Here is a 17,407-nt window from a genome sequence, read left to right as displayed (position 1 = left end):
TTTGTTTTTGGCAAAGAGGAGGAACATTTGTTTTTCAAATTGTGCATGAATTAAAACCAACATAAAGTAAACGTCTTTTATGAACTTCCCTCTGGTAGCTTATATATTTGTTTTCCCCCCAAAAAAAACGTTGCTTTTTCAGCAGCCAGCAGAAAAAGTTTGTGCACAATATAATCTCTAACCTCAGCTACAACTTGAGAAATGTTTGAGATGGAAAAAGTAACGGAGGGAGGGGGGAAGGAGTGGGCTCATTTGTGGCAGGCTGGTCGTGGTGGCTTGTGGTCGCTGCAGTCCTTATTCTTCTTTCCTCTCTCCATTCTTTCTCTCATCCCTCCCTTCACCCCCACACACACACACACACACACACACACGCGCACACACACACACACACACACACACACACAAAAACACACACAAAAACACACACAAAAACACACACACACACATACACACTCCCGAAAAACCACCAGTTTTGCCTGTTTAGGGCAGAGGCCTCTCGTGGCTTCGTCTACATTAAAGGAGGGAGAGGAGAGAATAGCCTGTACAGTTTGAGCAACGAGAAGATTAAGGAGCTGAAATAGATGGATGAGATTTGAAGCCTGGTTGTCGGCACGTTTGTACTTCTAGAAAGATTGAAGAGGTGCGCTCAGAGTGCCCCACCCGCACCCCCACCTGAACTTATCACAGGAAGGTTTAAGATTACATCAACACTTCTACGTTTTCATTGTAAACCGGCGCTTTCAAACGAAAATAATGTCTGTCCAGACCAAAACACTTGAAAAACACACACATACCTGAGCAATCCACACCACTGAGCGTGTGCGAGCCGGTGTAAAACAGGAAGCAGATTGTCTTCTCTGCAGTTGATTAGTTGCCGCTAGTGAAGACAAGAAGGTCGGTAACACATTTAATTCATTATCATGGCGTATTCACGGCCGGCAGACGAGGCTGATGAGAGCCAATCAGGAGAGACCGTGGGTGTCTGCGTCCTCATCTCAGACGCACAACAACAACAAACCCCAGAGTTTTCAAACTGAAGCGGGTCCAGCAGCGTCTCTGAAAGTCGTGAGGAGGAAACGTAGGAAAAGTTTTAAAATGAAAACGTAGTAGTGTCGTCTCAGTCAGTTTGATTTTAATGAAACAGACTCCAGCTTTTGCTCAGTGCAGCACATGATATAAGGTTGTTTCAGGCTAAAAGCTAAAAGGAACCCCCCCCTCCTCCTCCTCCTCTTCCTCCGCCATGGTGTACAGTACATACCTCATGATCCTGGCAGACTGTGAAGCAGACGACAAACCCTTTTTGAAGTATTTGTCGTACTGAATGGTGTGATTTCATGGCCCCATGTTTCCATCTCGGGGCATCTGGTAGCACTCTCGGAAAACCAGCAGTTATTTACAGGCCACCCTCTGCTCGCCAGACAAGTGATTCATGGTCAACAGGGAGAATCCTCGTTAAGTAATTAAGGCTGTAATTAAGGCTTTGACTTGGGACTGCTGTGTTGCAGCAGGGCTTCCGCAGGTTTGCATCATGTGCCTGTGAGGAGCGACCCCCCCCCCCAGTATTATCCTTTAATGGAAGATAAATTGAGACCCTGGAAGACACCCCACCTAGCTGAACCGGCTGGCGTTTCATCACAGTGGATGAATCTGTGATTGCTTCAAGAGCTCGAGAGGCGGGAAGGATGTGGAACGAGTCCAAAGTGTAAATCCTCCTCTTATCGTCTCTCTCTCTCTCTCTCTCTCTCTCTCTCTTACAGGGACATTAAGAACATCGGGGTGAGGCTCCCCGGCCATCTGAAAAGAATCGCCTACAGCATCTTGGGTCTGAAGGACCAGACCAGCACCCTGAGTGTGTTTGCAGTGTGATCCTGACGCCGACGGAGGGAATTAAAATGGGGCACTGACGCCAGGCGGCCCTCTGAACTCTGAGCTGAGCCGGAGCGACACTGCAGGGACGCCGCTCGATCGGCGGAACCGAGAGAAAACGTCTCGCCATCCTTTGGGGCCAACTGACTTAACTCAGACTGACTTACTGTACATTTTTTTTTTTTGTTTTTTGTTTTTATTTCTTCATCTTATCCACACGGGAATGGAACAAAATATACAACAATAGATGTATCAGTTAGACTCTGTATATTTAGAAATCTATTTTTATTACTCATGTCTTCTGTACAGATACAATCCATTGCTCATGCATTTATTTTAATTTTTTTTTTTCTTCATTTCACATTCCGGCTTCATAAACATCAACAATCGAGCCAGTTCGTTCTGGGAACAGCTTCAACTGCAGAAACTGCACCCTGAGCTCGTCGCGCCCCCCCCCCCCCCCCCCCCCCACTGCACTGTGCAGTGTGACAGTATGGGAGCAAGAGGAATTCAGCCTCGGCTCAGTCTGTGGTTGGTGCTGATGTCACGGCGTCTCCCCCCCCCCGACCCCCCTTTTAATTGGCACTTTGGTCCACTTCCTGTTAGACCAGTGAGGATGGAGCGCCGAGAGAGAGAGGAAAAGGAAAAAAAAAAGAAAAGAGGGTGAGCTGGCCCAGAGTTAAAGAGACGGTGACGCTCAGGTGTGTAAACACAGACTGACCTTCTGCTGGCTCCGTGCTGAGATTAAGCTATAATCATATACGTGGTGTTAGGACATATATGAGGTACTCTTTGTGTACAGATTTTTTACCAAAAATATTGAGAATTTTATATAATGTAGCACTTGGATCAAGAATCACATGATCTCTTGGTTTGTCTCAACAAAAACAAATGGTATCACAGTCAGAAATCAATTAAAAAGTCAATTAAATCATTTTCAATTACAGTGCAGTTTATCTATTTGTAGCGTGCCGGTAATGAAGAGGGAGATGGTGAAGTTTGCCATTAATTAATTCCCCCCCCCCCAACTCCTAAGAAGAAAAAAAGAAAAAAGAATTTCATGATGATGATTTTTGTTGTGGTTGAAATGATTTCACACTTAATAATATTTTTTTTGGTTTTTCAATTTCAACGTTTCTTGTTTTGTTTTTGTAGAAGCGACAAAGATCCACCGTTGTTGGTTTGAGTGACACGTTGACGGGATTAAACTAAACTAAAAAATATATATATAAGCTTTTGACAATTCAGCGCTCGACGTGTAAAGACATTTTGAAGTGCCTGTCTGTGGGAGACCCCCCCCCCCCCCCCCCAGTGCTCCTCTCTTAATTGATGACTGCAAAATCATTGTGTTACTGACGTGCACCTTCCTCTACTTGAATTTTTACTGTGTTTTTCAAATGTATCTCTGATTCTCTTGTAGCTGATGATAGACCCATCTTTGGAAAAGGGATTTTGTTACTTTTGTATGATTTCGCTATTTGCCATATTAACAAACTGATCAGTTCCCATCACTGTCCTCCAAAAGCCACGTCTCCTCCTTCTGCTGCCTTTCCAAACATTTTGAGAGTTCCTTCATCAAAGAGCAAACTCCTTCCCTTTTGCCTGTTGTTTTATACTGTATTTAATAGTCTATTTATTTTTTACTTTTATTTATTTATCCTGATAAACACTGAGCTGGGATTATAACTGAAGGTTGCGCTCTCATTCTTGATAATAATAATAATAATGAAAAAAAAAAAAAAGCTCTAATGTCCCTCTTTTTATTCCTGAATTATTCACACCTGAGATTGTCTTCATTTGCATTTTTGGAGCAATAAAGTCTTAAATTAAATTTTGGCAGAGCCTGTTTGTCTGATTGACACTAAACACAGCAGAGGGATGTTTCTGTTTGTTTTACATGTTGCCAGGATGTTTATACTTCCACCTGGAAATCCTCATAATGCAGCTGGATGCTTTAATTCCACAGTTGGAACCTGTAATAAACACACGCACACACAAGCACGCACACACACGCACACACACACACACACACGCTGTAGTATCTAGTTATTAGATACTTATTAGATTTATATTCTCTAATCAGATCAGATATTAAACTATGTCGTAAAGTAAACATGAAAACGTCAGATTTAGCTCTGATGTTTTTATATTTGTTAAACAGAGATCACACACTGATCGGCTGTTTGATTACTCTTGTCTTGGGAAACGACCTCCAGCGTCAGATCAGATGTTCTTCTCCCATGAACCCGTTGAAAGTGAAGGTCAGAATTTCTCTCTCACTGCTTGTTAAAGTTCTGGTGGAATGGTCCTTTACACTGGACGTCTGAGTCAGAAACTAACGAACAAAAAACGTGAGACATCACCTCGTTATGGCGTCATATGTCTGGCTTTATGTTTCCCAGCAGCTCGGCTCTTAGACACACGGGTTTATTCAGTACAAAAGGTTGATGGGAGGAATCTGTAAAGTCAGTCGTGTAGGGAGTGGGTGAGTGAAAATGTGCTGCACGGGTGTTTGTGCTGTGGTCATATCCCTCCGCCACTCAGACTAGTTTCAACTAGTAGTTGAGTAATGGCTAAAAGGTATTTTGTGAGGTCACACTGATGTTGACCTTTGACCTTTGACCACCAAAATCTAATCAATTCATCCTCGAGTCCAGGTGAATGTTTGTGCCAAATTTGAAGAGTCTCTTGAGGAGTTTTTGAGATATGGCGTTCACAAGGCCAAAAACTGTGTTTTGTGAGGTCACCATGACCTTGACCTTTGACCTGTAGCCACCAAAGTCTAATCAGTTCACCCTTGAGTCCTAGCAAATGTTTGTGCCAAATTTGAAGACGTTCCTTCAAGGCGTCATTGAGATATCGTGTCCAAATGGAATTCAATCTTCATGCATTTTATAATTGAGACCTATGCTTTTCATACCTGACGTGTTTCTGGTTGTTTCCTGTCAGTGACAACGACACTGACCTCACTGAGCAGAAGGAAGTCGGTCAGACGGGTTATACACAAATACACAAAGCCAAACAATTTTTTTTTTAAGCCCGAATTGTACGTTGTAAACGTTGATCACAATGTACAGATAACTCTGTGGGTAATCGTTGACATACCTGACCTACCTTCTGTAATGAGGGATTACTACCGACTCCTAAACAAAGGGCCTCAGATAATCTCTGTTGGCTTCTTCACAACCTGTGTGATCGTCTGACTCCTTGTGTTTCTTGTCCTTTGTGTGTTCCCAGATTTAAGCATTTACTTCGATGAGTACAATATCATCATGACCGATAGAAACAGGCGACAAAACTCTGCAAACAAAACACAAGTTGTGATACACTGGAATTACCTTTTTAATCAAATGGTTTTCCACCAGAGTTCGGTTTGTGTCAGCAGTCAGTCCGACCCAGATCCACAAACTTAAAGCTTCTTATTCTGCTTTATTATATTTTATCTATTTCATTGTGTTTCATTTAATTTTGTTTTATTTTATTTCATTATTTTTTTTTATTCTATTTTACTTTATTTTATTCTATTTTATTTCATTTCATTTTATTTTTTATGATATTTTATTCTATTTTATTTCATTTCATTTGATTTTTTAATGTTATTTTATTTTATTTTATTTATTTCATTGCGTTTCATCTCATTTGATTTTGTTTTATTTTATTTCATTATATTTCATTTTTATTTTATTCTGTTATATAGCACTCACCTTCCAGCCCACCTGTATGAACAGACTACCTGCTTTATATATGGGTGTCTTCACCTGATAGGCTGGCATGTACCATTACAGGGTAATTCAACACATACATATTTATCTTTACCAAATACCAAAATTCATATTTACATAAAAATCACTACAAAGAAATACACACATACACAAATATTTACACACCCACATACTTATAAATATACATACACATACACTTACACGATACAAATACACACCTGCCCATTTTCTCAATTGATAACGCCCGCCCGGAACTATTAATAGGTGCTTTAGCCCTCGGGGAACTCTTTAGCCCGAACACCCCGGAGAGGAAGAGTAGTCAGAGGTAAGTCGTGCTTCACGAACAATTTCAATTTCAGTTACTTTTAGCAAACACGCTCCTTTCTTAGTTTCACGTAAGAAATACTTTGACACGACGGAGTCCTAACTCAACGCTCGTGCGTCAGGTGAACGGCCCCGCCCCCTCCCTGTAAAACACCTGACCCATGCATCTACCAAACAATAAATAAATAAATTGTTAGAATCTCACCTGAGTGTTTATTTACTCTGCGCTACTCAGTAACCATCTAGGAAACAATAAGACACATGGAGGTCGGACATTTTATTTTGGCTTCATTCTCCCGCCAAGTTTGGTATGCGGGTAAGACGTCTGCGTGTACCAGTTGCCAGGTAACAAGTTAAATTTGTCTCTGTTGTACCTGTTTTTATACGTTTACGGACACAGGATTGAACGTAACCAGGAAGAAAACAGAAAAGCAGTAGAAGGAAACTAATGAGGTTTTATTTGAAACTATTATAGTGGTAACCCTAGAGCCAACCCAAGGATGGCTAACATGTCCTCTAAACCAAACAACCATTTTGAATGTTTCCAAAACGATCTGCCAGGAGATAAACTGTTAAAAAAAATCACTGGTAATAAATAACCAGCTCCGACCTCTGCGCACTGTGGTGCAAGTTTGGTTTGGTTTGGTTTGGTTCAGGCACCAAAACAACTTTGTTTAAGGTTCAGCTAAAGATCACAGTTTGGGTTAAAATAATTACCTTGTTAAGTTAAAGAACATCCGTCGTCATGGTTACATTAATAAACGTAGCTACGAAACAAAGTCAGTTCGACACGGAAAACAAACGGCGGCCTTTCGTCGTAATCACTCCGACCACTGGAGGTTCTTTTGTCACTTGAATTTTAACATGAATTAAAAGTTAAAACTGAAACAAAACTTGTGTTTCTTTGCGTAATTATATTATTATTGTTATTTTTATTGACCTGCTTTTTGAGGGAAAAAAGAATATTATTGGATTGATCTTGTTCTGGGTTGATCATATATTAAGCTAGCAGCTCTCGTGTTGTTTTGTGTTATGTTTTTGACATAAAGAAGCAATCATGACCACGCCCACTTAGAAAACAGGAAGTGAACATCGTGTCTTACAGTTGCCGCTGCTTGTAATCCGTCATCTTTTGTTATAGAGGATCTTTGATTGTAATTTACGCGTCCCAGCCGGGTTCGACACTTTTTAGTGTCCCATGGAAACACTTAATGGCAGCTCTAAGTTTTGAGGAAAACATATGTTGATGACACAAACCTTCACAGCTGCTTCACTCTGCCAAAAAAAAAGAAAAAAAAGAAAAAAGGATGTGAAAATGGCGAGGAGTTTTTCTGGTTCTGGCTCAGGTTACCTCTGGGTTGGGTTTTTACAGGAGGAAGGTCTCGGTGTAGCAGCGGGAGCGGGTAAATATCAGCGTCAGATGTTGCGTTAGCATCAGTTACATTCTCAGCTTTCATAACTCGCACCTGCTGAGGATGAAAATGTTAATAAAATGTAACTGTATCAGCCAGAGAAACTAATCTCCCTCTCCCTCCCTCTCTCTGAGTTTCACCTTGACTGATCCACTTCGCCTTATCGCTCTCTCTCTCTGACCTTGCGGTGGCGAGGAAGTCCCTGGCGCCTTCTATTTTGGAAATTATCAGCTTTGGTTGATTGATGCAAGTGACAAAGCCTTAAATGCATTCCTCAGATAAGAGCCACACAGTAGAAAAAGGGGGGAATGTCAAATATTTGGGTATTGAATTAATCTGCGGGTCAACAGAGAAGTAGTACGAGAAAGCCCAACGCAAACGGAGCATGGGAACTTGGATCTGCCACCAACTCCCTCATGAGTCTTTGTCCTTGACTTCCAGCTGGCTGTGTGTTCTTGCCTCTGTTAAACCAATGGGACGCCTCGAAATAGTCCTGGCTTTGTGTGGCGACTGTAAACCGAGAAAGTCTTGTACTGTTTTCCATCCCCGTCCATCCGTTCCCTCACGGCGCGGTGGATATTTTGCTCTCTCTCTCTCTCTCTTTCATCCGCGGTGGAAAAAGAGGAGCAGAGCCGCAGCGTTCAGCTGCTGATTGTACTGTTTGGATTTATGCAAATCCACGTCTGAGTGCGTCCTCAGCGACTGCCGGAGGAGCTGCAGGCTCATGTCGTCGGCTGTAATGTGATTATCCTCGCTCTGTGGGGGTTGAATGTGTGGAAGTTTGTGTCTTGTCATTAGGACTGTAAATGACAGGGATGCATGGAGGGATGGAGAAGGAGCAGGGGGGAGAGTGAGGCCTGGTGGTGGTGGAGGGGGGGGTAGCTTGAGATTTGAGCCATACCAGGGCTTTACTGCACGCCACAATAGCATGTGTGGTGATTGTGTTGAAGGCTTGGCGTCCGAGCCTCCCCCCGTGGACCGTTGTGCGTGGGGGCCGTGGCTTCCAGAGCTTCTCCCCTCCTTCTTGTGGCTTGTTAGATGTCTTTGTTCTGAGGCCGAAGGTCAGTTTAAAAAGAAATAAGGAAGAAGAAAAACATTACCATGGCTCTGTTCATGTATGACCTCTCCCTATAGACCGCCGCCCTTCCATTTCTTTTCTTTTCTTTCTTTTTTTTTAATTTTTTTTTTTTATGTCCTCCTGGCAGCTCTCAGTGTCATGCGCGGATTTGAAAACCGGCAGCGCTGAGGAATTTACATCCTCGCTAATTTTAGCAACGGGTTCCTGACCAGAAAACACATCCTCCAATTTCTGTCTATATTGGTCTTCCTGCGTCTTTCCGCTGCTGTTTCTCTCACCAGCTCTCCAGGGCTCGTGCAGATTATTCTTCCTCTACAAGCCCCTCAATTTTCCTATTTTCTGAATGCAGCTGGAGCTCCTCTCCAGGTTTAATCCATGTACCAACAAGCTAAGCTGTTGGCTGTAAATGCTGAAATGAATTTATTTAATAAGACGGCGAGGAGCAAATAATTATTACCAGGGCCTTACGTTTCCCAAAGTGTGCAGCCGAGCTGTGTTTGATGTCGGCGTGAGACGACATGAGGGGGAGTGGAGAGCAGGAACACAAGCTGCTGTTGACATAAGCCTCGTCTCTCTGCAGACTCTCTGTATATCCTGCACCGCCGGCCTAATTCACTCCATATTTCTGCTGATGACACTGCTGATGTCACTCAGCACATAAAGATTCCCACAGAGCCGTCTTTTACGAGAGGCCGCGCACGTCTCAGTGCGGCTGTTACGAGGCAGATTTTCAGGCTGCTGCTGTTTTTTTTTTTCAAGGAGAGAATCATCAAACTCAGTTTTGAAAGAAAACATCTGCACCTGTTTTTGCCTCGTCAAACCGAAAACTTTCTACAAAACTGTTTGTTTAAAAGCTCTGGTCCAAAACTGAGGCGACCGGACTGAAGGCTGCAGCGTGAAAAAGGTCACATGGTTCATATTTCAGTTTTGGTCTTTTGAAGTTTGCACATATGGAAAAACAGTCTAATTTTATTTTTGTATAACCTTTTATTCAGTTATACAAAATGTATGTGCTGTTTTTGCAGGAATTAGCAACACAGAAATTAAATAACGAGACAACAGGACAAAATAATAAACAATCAACTGGATACAGGAACAACTACAGCAGATAGAGGCAGCTTTAACATGCAAAGCCCTTTTTAACCAATCACCTGTCTTCTTAAAGAAATGAGGGAAATCTTCTGACAAAGATTTTGTAAACTAAATCACAGAAGTTGTTAAATCGTTCAGTTTGGAACAATGCACCAACCTTGTTTATAATTTATTTAATCAGACAGTCTCATCAACTACAAAGACAACGGAGCTGCACAACACAAGAAACTAAGAATTAACAAAAACATTTACAATAATCATAAAATACATGAAATAATAAAGATTCAAAACCTCCGAGGGAAATGTCAGACTCCAGTTTGAGGTGCACAGTAACTGAAACCAGCTCTGTTAGTGTGAACATGAGGGATGTCGAGGGTTAATTAGCTCAGGAGAAACAAATAACAACTAGAGCTGCAACAGTTCAAGTCAGTTAATCAATAAGTCGATCAACAGAAGACTGCATTGATGATTGAGTCATTTCATTTTCTCTGATTCCAGCTTATTTACATTCTCTGGGTTTCTTCTATGATAATATTACATTTGTAGGCAAATGGCTGATGAACTGATACCAGAAATAAACATGAATTATCTGCCAGAAAAAGATGCGGAACAAAGATCAAACACTCAAATATGGAAGCTGTTATTTTATCTCTTCTGTCGGAGAGAGTTCGTCCACGAGGGCGGATTTTAAACTTCTCAAAGACGTGGCTGTTCTGGTCTCTGCTGGGGTGTATATCTGAGTTTACTGCTCGGTGTTGTTGTTGCCACTGGAGCCAGAAACCCCCCCCCCCCCCCGCTCTGATTAGCTGAGATACCTGTCATTTAAAAAAACAAAAAACATATTCCCACAACATCAGAGTCAAAAACCGGCCGAGTATGTTGATGCATAGAAGGAATCTGACTCAGGTCAGAATCTCTCAACATAGACGTACAGGAAGATACAAATACAACTGAACTCAGATGACACAGGTAAACACAGATGAGCGCAAACGTAAACATACGGCTATTATAGGAGCGCAGGTATGAGAAGAGCAGCAGGAAAACAAACAGATTCTGCAACATATATGGGTCACGTCAGTGTAAACAGCTGTGAGAGCGGCAGTGTGAGGCAGGATGAAATAAGTGTGTGTGATGCAAAACTACGGATGGTTTCATCTATTAATAGGTACAGTATACTTCCTGCTTTGACTTACATTTAACAGGGCAAGGCAGATTTATTTGTACAGCACATTATCATACATATCAATGTGATGAACAGAAATAAAAGTAGAATTTAAAAAAAACTATTAAAATTGTATAAAAACCCAGATTATAAAACAGATAATGTTCTAATTAAAGTTTTTCTTCATTTTAAAACCAGTTGCAGTTCGGCCAGATCTGATCTGGTTCCAGCTGTTTTACCTCTGGGCTTCACTAACTCACCAGCTCCTGCAGATCTTATTAGGCCCCTGTACATCAAACATTTAGTGACTTAAAGACAAGAAGTAAAACTTTGTACTGAACTTTACCGACTGGAAGCTGGTGCAAAGACCTGAGAGCTGGAGTCACGTGCTGTCTTTAGCAGCAGCATCTGGATAAGTTGTATATGTCTAATGGTTTTATTTGGTGAACCAATGAGGAGCAGTTATCCACTCTGGAGGATGTGAAGCTGTGAATGAGTTTCTCCAAGTCAACGTCTCTGACCCCAGTTATGTTTTTCGAGATGCCAAAATGCAGTAAAAAAAAAAAAAAAGATGTAGCTCCCTCAGTGGAACGAAGTTCTCAGAATGAACACCAATCAAACAATTAATTTGATAAATCAGTTATTCAATAAGCATTTTAATAATCTAAAATATTGCCCTTTTCAAAGCAAATATTTCCTCTAATTCTTGGAGAAACTCGCCTTGTTTTTGTGAAGATTCGCTGCTTTTCTTTTTCTTATGTGATGGGAAAATTTGGTTTTTAATTTTGAGTTGGGCAAAATTTCCAATTACAAATCCTGATGCACATTTTCCACCGTTTTCTAGCATTTTTATTGACTAAATAATTAATTGATTAACTATAAAAATAATAATAATAATCAGCAGAGTAATCAGTGATTGAATAAAAAGTTAGGTAGTTTCAAGTTTAATCACTTCCTGTATTTTTCAAATGGACTGAATACAGTCAGATCTTCTGATGTTTTGCAGGCAGCACCTAGAGGACGTCAGTGGTACTGCAACATGAGCCAGCCAGCTCTCAGCCAGTGTGGTGGTTTCTTCTAGATGCATCTTTAGACTTTTACCTCTTAACTGTATGGGTGGTATGTCCTGTAAAGCTCCATATGTGTGTCATTACATCTGATTAAATGTTTTTTTGTTGTTTTTTTTTTGTTTTTTTTTCTTCAAAAGAACCAAGCCTCAGACATTAATGCAATATTATGACGGAAAGATAAAAGAAACAAACACTAAAGCGCTGTGTCATTATTCTTTTCTCTTACCCAGCAGGATGCTTCTCTCTCTGCAACTTCATGGCTCTTTTTTTTTTTTTTTCTGCAGAGCTATTCTTTGTCTCAGCCCCCCACCCCCCACCCCCCCTCTTCATTTCCGCCTGTCTGCATATGTTTTAGAGGCCATTAATCGTCCCCTGCGCAACATGCACCCCAGCAGATAATTACCGTCATTAAACCAATTAGGGAGCACATGGAGGGGAGGTTTGAGTCGGGCCCTGAGGCCTCCCACTCCTGCTCCTCTCTTCCAGGACGGCCGAGGTGGTCCGCTGAAGACTCTGGCAGAGCCTTAAATAAAGAAGGGAGTGAATTACTTCAGCCCAGCTCTGGATTAAGGCAATTTCCTGTTGGTGTAGCCTTCAGAGACCTTGCCAACTTCGCTGCAGGCCAAGTAAGCAGAGCCATTAGCCAGCAAACGCCCTCCCTCATTTTCACATCCTATTTTTTTTTTGCAGAGTGAAGCAGCCGTGAAGGTTGGTGTCATCAAAATATGTTTTCCCTCAAAGCTCCGAGGTGCTATTTTGGTGCTTCTGTGGCAAAGCACACACACACACAAAAAAAAAGAGATGAGAAGTGGCAGGAAAGGGAGGGGAGAGTGGTCAATCTGCAGACAGTGGTTTTCAACATGCTCAGTCTATCATGTGACTGTAGAGCTAATATTATGGTTTCATTGTGCCGCTCACAGTGGGAGTTCTGATAGAATGAGGCCATAAGACACAATACATAAGAACGTTTTGAGAGAAATGGAACCGAGACTTCACGTTAGCGTCCACGTGTGCAGGCGAGCCGCAGAAAGTCCCTCACACTTCCTCACAAAAGTCTCATATGGTTAGTCATGTTGGACGAGGTTGGTGAGGTGTTTCCCAGCAGTCTCCATGTTGTGTTTGGCGTGTGCGTCTCCGAGCGCTGCAAAAAAGAAAAAAAAAAGTGAACGCCAGCGGAGAACAAGGAGCCTCCACACAGGCTTTTCTCTGCTGACTTGTGAATGATGTGAGAGCCCAAGTGTAGATGTTGTAATGATTCCAGAGAACACAAACAGTGAAAGGCGAACCGAGTCCTGCAGGTTGAAGATAAGATCATGACGAGCACGGTGCGGTCCAAGAGAGCGCTGCGGCCAAACGCTTTCAGCTTTATATTAATGGCGTGTGTTTTTATTCGCGGGACGTTAGGAAATGTGGATCAGAGAAAGTAAACAATGAATGAAACATGAAGAAATGAGAAATGATCCCACCTCAGCAGAAGAGGCAACCTTCAGCGTTGAGGGACAGTTTGAAGTTTTACAAATGCGTCTGAAGCAAACTGTAACCAATGAGTTCTTGTTTTTTAAATACTTACACAACAAAAATGTATAAATTGTCATTTTTAAAGGGTGTTATGTGCTTTAGCTGCTAGTGACTTCCTGGTGTCGTGTCACGGTGGCGTTGTTAGGTTTAGTAACACTGCGCCTGCAGAGAAACTTCTTGCGAACCTTGCGTTCACTGACCGTATGGAGAAACCAGCGCTGTAACCAGAGATGGAAGAACTTCTCTCTTTATGCTAAGCTAGGCTAATCGCCTCCCTGTGTTTGGGGACATCCCTAGGCATGGACGTTCTCCAGGAATGTCTTTTCTTCTCTGTATGAAATGTGAAACATTGTGTGTGTGTGTTGTGCTTCCTGTTTAGCTGTTTGTTTGTTGTTGTGTTGCTGATGTCATGTAGCCGCTCGCCCTCCGGTGGTTCATTCACAGATGCACCTCATCAAGCTCATCATGTTCCAACCTCAGCTGCTTATAGGTATATATAATATATATATATATACTGTCTGTTTCCTACGCTGATGATGGCCATGACTGAAACGCGTTCGCTGTTTGCGCCTGATTTAATATCGAGACTATTGAAGTTTGAGTTTCGGCATCTCCTTCACCTCGTCGACTCAGCTGTGATCGTGCACCAGATGCAGTAGTTCTACTCTCTGCAGTACGACCAGCTCTGTACACGCACAGTATCGACCCTCTCACCTTTTGAAAGAAATGCAAATAAGCAGATTTCTCCCACAGAGCTGAACGATTTCTCTAAAGCAGCGATGATTGTTATTTTTATACACAATGTGAAAGATCTCGTAGCGTTGTTTTTGGTCACAGCGGGAAACTACTGAGTAAAAAAAGCAACCTCTTGCTAACATCGCCCCCACACAAACTTAACACCTGATGATGATGATGATGATGATGATGATGATGATATTGTTGACCGCTTTTGTTTCTGCTGCCCCCTCTTGGCCAAAAAAAAGTAAATTATTGTGACGTGTATCCACTGAATACTTCCTGTATCCTTAATTAACACAGGTGAACTATTTTACTTTGAAAACTAATAAGTATTATAATATTTATAAATATTATTAAGTATTTGTTCACGGTTCATAAATTCGGATCGTGTCCAATTCTTAAAAACAAGTTCTATAAATCGAATTAGTCAGAATCAAGAATCAAGTTACATGATCAAACTTGATCGTCCAGGTCGACAAGATAACTCTTTCTTTTCTCTCACAGGAAACATTTCTGACATGTCACAGCAGGAAGAAAGCAGATAATAAAATACATTTCATTAATAATGACTCACTCCCATCAAAGTGAACCAGTAGACCATGACAGCGAGGGAGCGTGCACCACGCACCGGNCCCCGGGGGGGGGGGGGGGGGGGGGGCAGGAACCAGCTCACCGAAATGGAATGCGGCCGGTTTTTTTAACGTCATCAATCACACCTGTTCTCCTGTAATGAAACGCCAGAAAACGCCGTGCTGTGAAAACCCAAAAGGTCTGGAACCGCTCAGACCTTCGTCCTGTCGGGTTCAGGGACAGTCATGTGATCCAAGCAAAGAATCTGTCTGGAACAGAGTCTGAATTCAACCGATGCAATCAGAGCAACTGGAGCTTTTTACATCACAGTTTGACTCATTTGAAGAAACTTGAATATAGTAATTGCAGTAAATTTAAATTACAGTATCACAATTATGACTTGAATATAAACCAGAGGCAGCAGAAACTCAAAACTCTCTCTCTTGTTTCCCATTTTATTTTATCAAGAATTATCCCACTCGCCAAACGAGTCTTCATCAGAGCCTCGTCGCGGCTGATTTTGTTATTGCATGCGATTGTACGACCTCAGACTGAACCACTGCAGCCAAACCACGCTGAGTTTTCACATAAAGTCTTTTTGACTCCTGGTTGTTTTTTCGGGTGTTTTTGTTTTTTTTCTCTCCGCTGCCGTCGGCCCGACACTGGAGGAGTTTTACTGGGCAGCTCTGAAGTGTGAAATGTGTGTCTGTGTGTCTGTGTGTGTCTGTGTGTGCATGTGAAGCAAAGGGTTCATAAAAAAGGAAAAGCATGGTGGTCTGTCAGCTTGACCTTGTTAAAGGTTTAAAATATACCTCCAAGAATTTTTATTTTCATCATTTTTCACTTGTATCAGGACGGGAAGTTCCCACATCAACACAAGCTGCAAATAAAGCTGAATTAAATTTCCCCACCCAGAGGCCGAATCATTACTCAGTTTGCAATTAGAGAATCACACTTGTATCCCATCATAACGTGACAGAATAAAATAACAACCCTGTTTGATGTGTGCAATGTGTATATACGTGGTTATATTTGAGAATCATCCAGAAGTGAGAGGAGTCCAACTCCCTCTTCGCCTCCAGCCACCGCAGAAAAGACTTGCTGGATGTCTGTGGCTGTGTGTGCGCGTGTGCGCGCGCGCGCGTGTTAAACACATTCTCATCTAATCAAATTCAAGATTCACTTTGTTTGATGTAAAATCTAAACAGAGGAAGGACAGGTTTGAACAGCAGCCAAGAATCGACTTTTCTGCATCTTGCAAGGTGAGAGACAGGAACCCCCCCCCCCCCCCACCACCCTGAGCCCTTTGTGGGAGATAAAGACTTTCTTCTTCTGTGCTGAGTTATTGGCGGAAGCAGTTTTTGTGTAACATCAGAGACGCTCCAGTTTTGTTTAGTTTGGATCATTTACAGACGTTTCTCTGACACAGAACACATGGAGAAGGTTATTACATGATGATAACGGCGCTGCTGCACTTCCGCCTTCTCACCACAAGAGGTCAGGCTGCTCCCACGTCTTCCCTCTCCTCTGTCATGAGCAGCTCAGTTCAGTTCAGTTCAACTTTATTTACCCCCCATGGGCAATTCATTTGTAGCTCCCCGGTCCATACATTCGGTCTCAACAGACCGACCAGATGGAGTGAAAACGTCAGAGGAAACATATTAAAAGGTATGGGACAGTTACAGTAAGTAAAACGATAAATAAAAGCAGTAAATAGAACAACATATCCAATGTGTTACTATAAAATAAGTCTTTGAAAAGATCCCAGAGGGGTTTTCAGAGTTCCTTGAGCTTTCCCGTGGGTTTCTTTGTGGGGGCGGTTTCGGGGTGGTACAGGGGTCACTGAGCGTCTTGTAGTAAGCCCCCGAGGGTGTTCCAGCGGTCCCACAAGAGGTCCCAGGGTTACTTCAGGGTTCTCCGAGGTTCAGGCGGCTGGTTTCTGGTTTTCATCTTCTTCCAAAGGTTCCTTTTTTAAAAGGAGCCCGAGGGATCTATAGAGGATCCTTGTTTCTCCACGGCGCTCTAGGACTGTGTTTGAGAGTTCCTTGAGGAGGTTTACAGGATGTGGATTTGTTTCTTATTATAGCTTGATATTCAGCAGCTTAGTCTCTAGTGGCACTTGGATAAAACCTTGTTTTTAAGGACGTGTGTCTCCCTCCAGAGGGCAGCAGGTGAGGAGGTGGTGACTTGGGTGATGGTGATGATGATGATGTCTCCTTTTTATCAGTATTTTATCTTTATCTTTTTTCTTTTCTTTTTCTTTAGAGTGAAATAAAACTGCAGCAAAGACTGAACCTGCTGCTTTGCATCAAATATCTCACTTGGCTGTACGAGCTGTTGATCTCTGCGTGATTCGATCCCCGGCTCCTCCCGTCTGTCCACACGGTGAAGTGTACTTGAGCAAGATATTGAATCCTAGATTACTACTGAGGGCCTTAGTCACAGTTTACCATCTGGACGTGTGTAAAATGGAAACGGTAATAACCCACTATTCAATGCGTTTTATTCATATTCTCAGCGCTGAGCTGAGGTTAAATGTGAACTTGGCAGAAACAGGTTCTTTTAAGGGGGATATAAACATCTCTTCCTCACTGAGCACAGCTTTCTTTGAGCGTCTAAATGTTTTACCAACTCAGCACCGTCCTCCCCTGTTTCTAAAATAATTTCTAGTTTCTCTGCGAGAAGAGTGTGGCTTGGTTGCCATGGCAACAGGACCCCCACCCCTCACCCTACGATGGGAGGCGAGGTGACGCGGGTGATGTCAGCAATGTCCCGGTTATATTATCCTCAGTATTTGACACCGAGAGGAATCTGAGACGAAACGAAATTAATATTGTGTGTGTGTGTGTGTGTGT

General features: G+C 42.3%; 1 protein-coding gene across 2 annotated transcripts in view; it reads left to right on the top strand.

Moving 5' to 3' along the window:
* The window catches only part of epha2 (EPH receptor A2), a 53,146-nt gene extending 50,830 nt beyond the window's left edge, over window positions 1-2,316 (top strand). For both annotated transcript variants that reach the window (XM_022753148.1, XM_022753147.1), the window contains exon 17: window positions 1,758-2,316. In XM_022753148.1, the coding sequence (XP_022608869.1) occupies window positions 1,758-1,866 (109 nt within the window). In that variant the 3' untranslated portion in view covers window positions 1,867-2,316. The remainder of the gene's footprint in view (window positions 1-1,757) is intronic.
* Window positions 2,317-17,407: the final 15,091 nt, after the last annotated feature.

This window comes from Seriola dumerili, unplaced genomic scaffold (genome assembly GCF_002260705.1).
Source record: "Seriola dumerili isolate Sdu_G_001 unplaced genomic scaffold, Sdu_1.0 BDQW01000190.1, whole genome shotgun sequence".
Taxonomy (NCBI): domain Eukaryota; kingdom Metazoa; phylum Chordata; class Actinopteri; order Carangiformes; family Carangidae; genus Seriola; species Seriola dumerili.
The sequence above is the reverse complement of the archived record's forward strand: the minus strand, read 5'-3'. Positions and strand labels throughout refer to the sequence as shown.